This window comes from Sphaeroforma arctica (assembly GCF_001186125.1).
Source record: "Sphaeroforma arctica JP610 unplaced genomic scaffold supercont1.33, whole genome shotgun sequence".
Taxonomy (NCBI): Eukaryota; class Ichthyosporea; order Ichthyophonida; genus Sphaeroforma; species Sphaeroforma arctica.
Genome location: NW_014040525.1, coordinates 135,190 through 147,096, shown reverse-complemented (window position 1 = coordinate 147,096; position 11,907 = coordinate 135,190). Strand labels below are relative to the sequence as shown.

Genomic DNA, 11,907 nt, shown 5'->3' with positions numbered 1-11,907 from the left:
CTTGATATTGTGACCCAGCAAACAAAGACAAACACACCCATTTGGTGGTCAACGTTTGGTATTGTGTGCGTGTCGTTAGGCTTCACTTATCGATTTTAACGTGAGCTACCAGCACTAATTTTTGCATGCTCGTACATGTGTAGAATAATCGTATCCGCATATTTTTGATAGTAGGTCCAATACAGTACAAACCTCAGTAGATTTCTGTACGACACTCCAGTGCAAAAATGGGAGTTCCAGCATTCTTCCGATGGTTGTCTAACAAGTACGAAAAGATCGTCGTTCCTGCTCAGGAGGTAAGGGTGTGTATATGTAAGAATATTGACAGAAGTATAAGATTGTATTCACATTTTAAATGTATATTAACAGGCACATGCTATTTCATACTTACCCTATACCTGTAATGGTGTACATGTGCTACAGTGTTACAGACTTGTGCAAACCTTGTTTGCAAATCATATAAACATGACTTCATAAAATACCTTTCGCACCTTACACAAACCGATTTGATTTGATCTGAATAGAGGCTCAGACGCACACAACACAACACAATCTGTACGGAATCTAAACTATAACTCACGTCATGGACCCAATTCGTTATGTTCAAAGTAGTTATCATATTGTGTGATTGTTTCGAATTGACTATTATTGCAATACAATGAATTCAAACAGTTGTTCAGCGTACGCACAACACAATTTGAACCGATTTATGAGCTATGACTCAAGATATGTCTCCGCATCCGTGGTGGTTATCTATAGTAATTGTTAAATGACGCGATAGTTCTTCAAAGACTGGTTTATTTGATTACCTGAACTGATTCTGAACTTTGATTTAAGTCTTGTACCCACACTTTGTGACGTATCATATCGCTAGATATATTGCATGATAGTTTGACTATGACCAACATATAATGCGGTCTGGCTAAGATCATCAAATATTATAATTGCGCATGCGATATTTCCTTGGCTTCCGATACACTTCGGTTGTTTCTTGTGCTACTTCGCCGGATTTTCCATTGTTTTGGCAACAGTTTCGCGAAGGTGCTATATCTTTGATTCGTTTTAATACTAGTTGACATGTGTGTCACTTCATAGTAGCTCATGAGGGTTTTATCAGCGCGGTAAGATTGCTATACACATCATCTTGTTCTTGTTAGATGCGAATCTTTCTTGTCAAGCCCCACTTGCCCATGAAGTGAACTACAGTTAGAAAATAATTAGATGCGACTGTGGACAATGTATCGCAAATACATATATAGTGCTCTACAGTTAGATATATATTTAGATGTGTATGTACCTGCGTTGTGCTCTATAGTTAGATATATAATAAGGTGTGCCTGTAGACATCGTATCTCCAATACTTATGTAGTATTCTACAGTTGGATATTCAGATGTGTACGCACCTTAGTGCTGTACAGTTAGATATATAATGTGGCAGACATCGCATCTCAGTACCTATGTAATACTCTACTGTTGAATATTCAGATGTGTATGAACCTGCGTAGTTCTCTACAGTTGGATATAGAATTAGGTGTGCCTGTAGACATCGTATGTTCAATTTCTAAGTATTATTCTAGTTGTATATATGTTTAGATGATGTACCTGTGTAGTACTCTACAGTTCGATATATATAAGATATCTCTGCACCTTTGTAGTGCTCTACAGTTCGGTACATGTCAAATATGTACCTGTGGAGTGCTCTATATTTGGGATATATATCGAGATACGGCCAAGTGTTTAACTCTCCGATCTATGATGAACTGGCAAAACACATATAGAGCTATCAACCAGTCCACCATTATCTTAGCCGAGAGCACAATATTGGCTGCTTGCTACACATCCTTGGTTTATAAAGTGAGCATAATCTGTTATAAGATATGCTCATCGTTTGCTTAGCGGTGGTGACAGGGTTGTTTCGCTTCTCAAGTATCCGAGATACACGCTCTCGAATCAAAGTTTCATTAGCTCATGATATTATATGTGCGTGGTAAATTATTCATCTGTATGTCAATATCCCTTTGTGTTCATCTGTACTTTCAGCGTGGTTGTTTGATGTACAAATGAGAAATGACTGGACCCATAGTGTACTTCGCAAACTCCCTGTGCTCGGACACGTACTCATACTCGAGCATATGCTTGTACGATCTTAAGTACTCACTTTTACACACACATCAAGAAAGGCCTTATAATGGAAGTTCACCTGTACACACGCGTGCAAGTACACACACATACACAAACATAAAAATACTTGCACGTATTTGTACACACATGCACGTATACATGCAAACCAGTTTCATTTGTATTGTTCACGCAGATTGAAGGTGAAACAGTCGATGGCGAAAAGATCCCCGTGGACCAGACGCTACCAAATCCCAACGGCATTGAATATGACAATCTTTATCTGGATATGAATGGTATCATTCACCCCTGTTGCCACCCCGAGGATCGGTATGTGATACGAGTCTATCAAGTGATTATATGTAATATCCTGTACGTTCTCATATACTCTTAAAGGGATCAAGAGGCGATAGGCATCAAGTGTTGTGGCGGGAATTGGAGTCCTTATCTCATAAACGAGACAAAGATCACACCAATCTTCGAGTGTATCGAATAGATTCAAATGCTTATATATATATATATATATATATATATAATAATGGATACATACATTTGTTTTTGTTAATTTTTCAACCCACCCCCACAAGCAAGGCCAGATCTGACTTTAATCGCTGAGTACTCGTACACTTACAATGTATCTGGACTTTGTACATTAACTTCTGCATGAAATCTCATGTATACATACATAAGTATTTCTTCTTTCCCGGCCATCCACAGCCCCGCCCTTACCAGCGAGTATGAGATATGGCTTAATTCTTTGAGCACTCGTACACCTATGTATAGGTATCTCGATTCATACATATATATATATATATATATATATATATATATATATATATATATATATATATATATATATGTGTGTGTCAGCATGCCACTTCTCTCATATATACACACATACATACTACTCCCATTCCGGCCATCCACGGGCACACCCCACAAGCGAGAACGAGATATAACTGTGATTCCAATGTACTCTTTCACGTAAAAATATACTCAGATATCGTACATTCAAGCCCGTATGCCGCTTTCATTATCTCATCTATATATATATATATATATATATATACTGCCTCCTTGTATCTCTGAGGTTCAACTCTACAGCACCACCCCCACAGCCGAGGATGAGATTTGCCTGTAATTCCTATGTTTGTATCCACATACATATATACACGTGCATTGTACATTCAAGCTTGCATGCCGTTAACCTTATCTTATACACTTACGTATACTCCGTCCCTATACTGCTGGGGATCACCTCAATAGTTCCACCCCTACAAGCGAGGATGAGATATGACTGTGATCGCTTAGCAAATGCTACACAAACATATATATTCAAACATCACACATTCACGCCGGCGTGCCACTGATCCCCTGTCTATACACATATTCTTGACTTCCACAGTCCCACCCCCACAAGCGAGGATGAGATGATCACTTTGATCTTTGAGTATGTCGATCGTATCATGAACATTGTGCGTCCCAAGCGCATACTGTACATGGCTGTCGATGGTGTGGCACCCCGAGCCAAGATGAACCAGCAACGTTCACGCCGTTTCCGTGCTGCCCAGGAGTCTGAGGAGAATAAGATCAAGAAAGAGGAAGAACGCAACCGACTGATTCGCGAAGGTGTGTTCTATTTGTAGCCGTTCTATATATGGCATAGTGCGGTCTCTGTGTGTAGCAAAGTGTGTCTGTATATGAACCCTTTTGTATCGAAGTTGGCTGTTGTAGTAGACTGTATATGCTATATAGGAGGGGAACTACATTAGAATGATTCTTTGGGGTGTTTCTCATGACGGCTGCATTTATACGCAGGTTATTTTTTCTTGTAGTCTCCGGCAGTTTTACCACCTAGTACCAGTTTTGAATATTGTATCTCTGCTCGTTGTATCTTTTCTAAACAGCGTACTTATACTGATATACTTATTTGGTCATCTCTATTTTGTTTTCTTTATCAGGTCTTACGCTGCCCCCGGAGAAGAAGAAGTTCGACTTTGATCGCAATTGCATTACGCCTGGTACTGAATTCATGGCGCATCTCAGTGAGTGCTTACGGTATTACATTCATGAGAGAGCGAGCACGCACCCCGCCTGGAAGGGTGTCAAGGTATGGTGTTTGCGTATGTATGTGCTATATATATAGTTGCATTGCACCTGGTACTGAATTTATGGCGCACTTTATTACACCTGCGATAGAGCACGCCCGTATGGAAGGGTGTGAAGGTATGGTGTATGCTTATGTATTTAATATATATGTATATATATGTGTGTGTCTGTGTGTGTGTATGTAAGTATGTATGTGTGTATGTATGTATGTATGTATATGTACGTATATTCATATGTTCTTATGTGTGTACATCTACTTTGAACCACAATTGTGTGAATATGGAATACTGGACGAATCAGCGTACCGGAGCAATATGATGTGTTTCCGTATCTATTAGAGAGTGATCGCCCATCCCGCCTGGATTGTTTACGAGATCTAGTGTATAAACCCGAAAGTGGTATTCTAGAAATGTACCTGCCAGCTTAAATACAGTCGTATATGTTGCCCAGTACCAAAGAGTCGTTATATCATCTTTTCACTGTCCTCAATTCTCTGATCACGCTTTTGGTTTATATTTATGTATCTATACATCTACATATATTTATATATCTATACATCTACCTATATATATATATATCTTTATAACTTTATATATATATATATCTATATATATATATAAATATATATATATATATATATATGTATATATATATATATATATTATATACATATGTATATATATGTATATACGTATACATGTTATGTTCATGTTCATGTTCATGTACACACACACACACATATATATATATATATATATATGCATATATATATATACATATATATATATATATGTATATATTGTGTTAGCGATTGCCTTCTCGCAGACCATCTACCTGGCAGTTTTTGGGTTTTTTCTAGGGAGGGGGTTTTTTTTTTGGCGAATACGAACACAAGATCAACGGCTACATCTGCAAGTATTGCGCGGAGCCCTGACTCGATCCCGACACCAGCACCGCACATACCCTGTAACTCATCACACATACCCGTACCACACATACAATCTCTCAGGTGGATGTATGCATAGCCCCTTACCCATATACACACATACATTTATACCCAGGTTATCCTCTCCGATGCTACCGTTCCCGGCGAGGGTGAGCACAAGATCATCGACTACATCCGCAAGCAACGAGCCAGGCCGTCGCACGACCCCAACACCATGCACTGTCTGTATGGTGCCGATGCGGATCTGATTTTCTTGGCCCTGGGCACGCACGAGCCTCACTTCCACGTGCTCAGAGAAGAGGTCCTCCCGATGAACCAGAAACCCTGCATGAAGTGTGGCAATATCGGGCACTTCCCTGACCAGTGTGAGGGCAAGATGCGCGACCCTAACCTACCCCCTATCTACATCAAGGCGACGTTCTTGTTTATCCGCATCAACGTATTGCGTGAGTACCTGGAGGACGAACTCTACGTCCCTGGCCTGCCTTTCGCGTTCGATGTCGAGCGTGCGTACGACGACTGGGTCTTCATGTGCTTCTTTGTGGGCAATGACTTTTTGCCGCACATGCCGTCGCTGGAAATCCGAGAGGGGGCGATCGACCTCCTGGTAGACATCTGGAAGAAGGCCTTGCCCAGGTTGGGGGGGTTCATCTCGGAGAATGGGACCGTGAACTGTCACCGGGTGCAGACCCTCTTCAAGGATCTTGGGGAACGAGAGGACGAGATCTTCAAGGTTTGTTGCGTTGGTTTCAATTTTCATTTTAAATCTGTACTCTTAAGGTGTGTAATGATATCTGGGGGATTCAAATCTATTTTTATTTCGAGTATCTGGTAAGTTTATGCTGTCAAGGTGACCCTAAACCGTAAACATTAGGCATGTTATATAGCAACTAAAGGTACCTAAACCCTGTGTTGGGTTGGGTTCAATTTTTATGCTAAATTTGTATTTCAAAGGTATGTATTGGGATTTGGGAGGCTCGTATTATCTGTTTTTATTTCAAGTATTTGTTTATTTTTGTAGGTGTGTGTTGGGTGATTTGTGTCTGTTTTGTCATTTGCCACTTTTTTTTCTTTTCTTTTTGGTGATTTGTACTGTCGAGTTATCGATTGTAAGCTACCACATGTTTCGGATGACTGTTGTGCAATCGGGTTGATTTGGTGATTGGTGAGTTTGAGGTCGCTTGTCTCCTAGTGAGTCTTCGCTGTATTTGAGGTCTGGTCTGATTTGCTTTGCGTTTGTTGCACACACAAAGAATTGTATTTAGAGTCGCAATATATTTGGCATTTCCCGATTTTAATTGTATGCACAAATTTTGGAATTCGGATCTCGCCAGCAACGAAAAGAGGAAGAAGACCGTAACCGTAACCGCCGCAATCAAAAGAAGGCGGATAAGAAACGCAAGAAATTGGCTGAGGGTGAACAATATATAGCGTTAGGTATGTTTACCAGTGTTAGCTTTGCCTATCTACACATCTGCATAATATTTATATATCTATCTATATCTATATCTATAACTATATCTATATCTATATCTATATCTATCGATATATATATATTTATCTTTATATATATATATATATAGATCGTATTCACATTCACATTCACATTTGTACGTATCGGCTGCACAAAAAATCATTTCGTACCCATTAGCATATTTCCGTGTTGCCTTGTTGCACTTTCAGTCAAGTGATTGATCATGTGGGCTGAAATCGTGTTTCCGTCTGGTGAAAGAGTATAATGTCAGTTGGTCTCACAGGATAAAACCAGAATGTACCCATGTGATGTGTGTATTGGTAGGCTAGAGCAGCATCTTTGACGTACTGGCTATTTTGTTGTCAGTATACCACATGCTTTGTTGGCAGCCAGAAATAGATCTGAATCGTTTGTAGGAGCTGTGATCATAAAATGCAGAGCGGCCATTATTTGCTTGCTGTCGGGTGGACTCTCGCGCAAATTGGCAAATTATGCCACCACCCCATACACGAGTACATAGTAGTACACATCTGATGAAGACGTTCTGTTTATCTTGTTTATAATCCATTTTTGGAACAGCGGAGGGATTCGAGGCCAAACCAGTAAATGCGCCCTCTGAGAACAAGGGACTGGTGAAGTCGGCTTTTGAAGCGATGAAAGAACGTGAACAGAGCAAACCCGAAAATGCCAATAAGGCGGCTGCGGCTGCGCTTAAGAAGTCACTCACGTAAGTTTGTATATATCTATACCTGTTCTTGTATCTGTATGTGTGTATGTATGTATGTATATGTATATGCGTATGTATAAATATGTGTGTGTATGTGTAAGCATATTTATATGTATATGTATATTTATATGTATATTTATTTATATATCTATATATCTATATATATATTGATAGTTCTTCGATTCTCTACAAATTGAGATTTTTGGTTCCATGGTAGCACCCCCTATATTTTTGTGCAAAAAGCTGGACAGTTCGAAAATAACTGTCGTTTATTGTAAAGATTGCTTCCAATTTATATCTAAATCGTTCCCATACCTGAATTTATCCTTGTATATCTCTCTACATACAGCGATGACCAATCCTCTGTCTCGACAGACAGCATCCGAGTCATTGACACAACCGTCCCTGGGGCGGACGAGAACCTTCCAACTGAGGGAACGAAGCGCAAGGCGCCAGACGATGACAGTGACGAGGGTGAACCAGAGGACAACGTCCGCATGCACGAACCCGGGTGGAAAGACCGTTACTATAGAAACAAGTTCCAGACCACGGCCGATGATATGGAGCATGTGAATGCGCTTTCGCAGAGCTTCATGGATGGCTTGTGTTGGGTGTTGAGTTATTACTTCTTGGGGTGTAAGTCGTGGACGTGGTATTTCCCGTACCATTACTCGCCTTTCGCATCGGATATCGCTCGGGCAACAATTAAGGTATTTTTTCAATATACTAGTGTGCGTTCCTTTGAATTTACATATATAGTTGTTCCAGTTGTTTACTCGTAGTTCTGTGTTGGGTGCTGGCTTGTGACTTCTGGGGGTGTAAATCGTGACATTTTCGGTGCTTTTACTCACCTTTCGCATCGGATATTACTTGTGCAACAATTAAGATATTTTCAAGTTGTGACACTGCTTTGATTCGAGCATGCGTCACAGTCAGGGTGCAGCCGTGTTTTCACATTGATTTTTGGTACGTGCTGTGTGTTGACTTTTCATTTCATGAGCTTCTGTTCGTGGCATTGGTACTTTCCGTACTAAGACTAGATGTTCGCATTAGATATTGCTCCAAAGTATTTTGATTCAAATGCGGTATCTTTTCTGCTTGATGGACCATTCCGAAAAACGAGTATCCGGTTTTATTTATGGGCCAATGGGTATCATAGACCCACGTATATCTCCAATAGCACATGACACTTGATAGTCAGTTTTGTTCATATATTCTGACGGTTATACAGCAGTTGGAACACGTTTACTTATACTTACACTTATATCTATATCGATATCGATATCTATATCTTATAAACTTGTATAACATTCAACACCTACTTACAGGAGCGGGTGGAATTCGAGCCCGGAAGCAAGCCCTTCAAGGCCCTCGAGCAGCTGATGGGTGTGTTACCCGCCTCCAGCGGTAAGCGTTTCCTGCCCGAAACATGGTCCAACCTCATGTGGAAGTCCGACTCTCCCATCTTGGACTTCTATCCCACAGATTTCAAGGTCGACATGAACGGCAAACGCTTCGAGTGGATGGGTGTGGTACTGCTACCCTTTATGGACGAAAGCAGGCTCAGAGAGGCGCTGAAAGACGTGTACGACACACTTAATGAGGACGAGATAAAACGCAACACTCTGGGCACGGATTATGTGATGTGTGGCGGTCGAAGCACGGCCTTTGATTCGTTCTGTAAAGTGTACGAGATCCCCGAAAACGACGTGACACTGCAAATTGTCCCAGCAGTGGCCCAGGGCATGACCGGGCTGATTGGCAAGGATCCCGAGGCTGTGCTGCCGGGGAGGTATGTATATTTTCCCATATTATTCGGGGGCATTTTCCTCGTGCTACATGTGTGTAGGATGGATGGATGTGTGTAGTAATGTATATATATATATATGTATTTTGTTAGGACCGATTCAATGTGAGATGTACGAAGTCGTGTAGACCGATGTATCGCTGAAGATTGATCAGAGGTTACGACCTGACAGATTGGTATGTCTCCCGAGTCTGTTCTAAGCGGGAGGTATACATATGTGTTTTTTTCAATTTTCTTAAGGTTGTGAACCTCGTTAATGTATGTACACAAAATACATGCCTAGTGACAATCGTGTCTGAGCGTTTACTGGGCTATTACTCTGCTTTTGTTCTCGTTTCCTTCTTGTTCGATCCGAGTTACGTATTGGTACACATGGACCTATACAAAAGCATGTGTCCTATTGTAAAATCATGTGCTGATGTGAATGATATCATACTTGACGATACCAGCACCCGCTTCTTAGTGAATGTACATTCACGCTGGGCTGCATAACCATAATTGTGTGCCGTTCCCCTTTAGCTCTACTGGCCTCCATCTGCGAACTTCACCATTGCTCATCTATTTCTAATTTTCTCTCCCCATCTCAGCGTGTACTACTCCCCTCTCACGGGCGAAGGTCTGCCGAACATCGAGTCTAACAACGCCATCAGCGTGACTTACGAGAACCCCAAGCTCGACAACCCAGACTATTCCATGTCACTCATCCTGCCTGGGGTCAACTTTCCCGAGAAAAAGACCGGGCCTTCCGATATAGAACTGGCGCGTTTAGGAGGGTCTCGAGCGGCACGTCGCGGCAGAGGACGTGGTCGTGGTCGCGGTGGTAGGGGAAGAGGTGGAGGAGATCGTGGAGGGTATGGTAACCATGGCAACCAGGGCGGTCGACAGAATCAGGTGGACTTCCATAAGATGGGCGGTGGTGGAAGGAACTTCCAGCAGGGTCCGGGCTACGAGGAACAAATGCAGCACACACATGTGGAAGTGCAGAGTATGTGTTTTATTCATATGCAGATGTATTGTTTGTTTTTATGTGACATCCCCCTAGATGATTTTGGTATAGATTGAGACGTAGGAATTGGGATATGCTATACTCACTGTATCATAAAATATCGTTGTAAGCTGTAGTAGTATCTCAAGGCTCTGGCTCTGAGGAACAGTGAACATGTACAAGTATGCGCTTACAAGTATATATTCTATTTCTAATTCTAGATTTTAATTTAGGTACAAGTATTTATGATGTACTTTGGAGTGATGCAGTTGTTTGTGATGTGACCAATTGGGACTAGGCTATGAGAAACAAGTGCTACATGCGTATGTAAAAGCGGAAAGTACGTGCGTCTGTAAATCAACCTATGACTAAGGCTTGAGTTCAGCTGAGGTGTGATTGCGAATTTTTGTAGGCTGTAATTGACTTATCAGGAAGGAGGCTATGAGGAGCACAAATAGCGTACTCACGTGAATGTACATTTTGTGTGTTAAATATCACTGCATACAAACAGTCGCAATGTACATATGCATCATTATACACGAATCTTAGGCACATGTGTACGTCAATTACAGTATGTAACTTTCCACTCATACTCGTAATCATTGACTGTAGATGCTTTCACGTCGGGCTATCAACGGCGCCCGGCCAACAACAACGGCAACTACCCGCCACGCGGGGGACATAACAATAGCACCTACGGTAGCCATAGTAGCCAGCAACAGGGCGGCAGGTATTCGTACAACCAGCCGACCGGAGGATATGTAGGTCACCACAGCAACCGGGGAGGACAGAGCTACCAGCAACCACGTGACGGATATAGTGGTGGTGGTGGTGGTTATAGCAACTCAAGGCACTCGGGTGGACAAGCAGGGGCAGGCTATAATCAAAGTATGGGTTATTCCGGAGGCCCTGGTGGGCGTGGGGGTCACCATTTTAATAATATGGGGTCTAATCGGCCGCAAAACCCAGAGCGAGGTGGCTACCGCAACAATTCTGATCAGAATGGTACACAACAGGGTGGGTACAGGTATCAGGGAGGAAGCGGTGGCCGTGGCAGCGGTGGTAGGAGGTATTGATAAGGAGTAGTGTAGTAAATATTAAACAGTTGATGTATTCTTCCAAGCTACAGAGACGGTCTGTTTTGGCATTGAACAATGTCTTTGATTTTTTCGGAGTGCTGCGTCTATCTTTTACAACAAGGGATATATATATATATATATGTGTGTGTGTGTAAATATATATATATATATATATATATTATATATACAATTTTATATATAAGTTGTATATGTATGTATGCATATATATGTATATCTATCTATATTATATATATATATATACGGATAGATATATGTTTGTGTGTGTGTGCATGTATATATATATCTCTATCTATAGCTATACCTATGGATAGAGATACGTACATATATAAATATATATATATATATCTGTATATATGTATATATTTATATCTATATATATATATATGTCTATTAATGTATATATCAGCATATACTTACATATGCTTACATATACATATAAATATACATTTGAATGTGTGACCATATATATGTGTGTGTATCACAATGCCCAACACAGACATATGTAACTTTATATTTATTTAATATTTATTATGTATGTATGTATATATGTTTGTGTATAGATATATCCATATATAGTCTTATAGTTATATATATTTATATACATATACTTTTATATATATAGATATATATCTATATATCTA

General features: G+C 40.7%; 1 protein-coding gene across 1 annotated transcript; it reads left to right on the top strand.

The window, feature by feature from the left end:
* Positions 1 to 227: 227 nt before the first annotated feature.
* Positions 228 to 11,242, top strand: SARC_00941 (hypothetical protein; the record flags this gene model as incomplete). Its single annotated transcript, XM_014305366.1, has 11 exons — positions 228 to 296; positions 2,315 to 2,448; positions 3,524 to 3,747; positions 4,080 to 4,228; positions 5,289 to 5,906; positions 6,508 to 6,610; positions 7,227 to 7,374; positions 7,724 to 8,084; positions 8,703 to 9,166; positions 9,769 to 10,166; positions 10,779 to 11,242. The coding sequence occupies 11 exons, from the start codon at positions 228 to 230 to the stop codon at positions 11,240 to 11,242; spliced, it is 3,132 nt and encodes a 1,043-aa protein (XP_014160841.1).
* Positions 11,243 to 11,907: the final 665 nt, after the last annotated feature.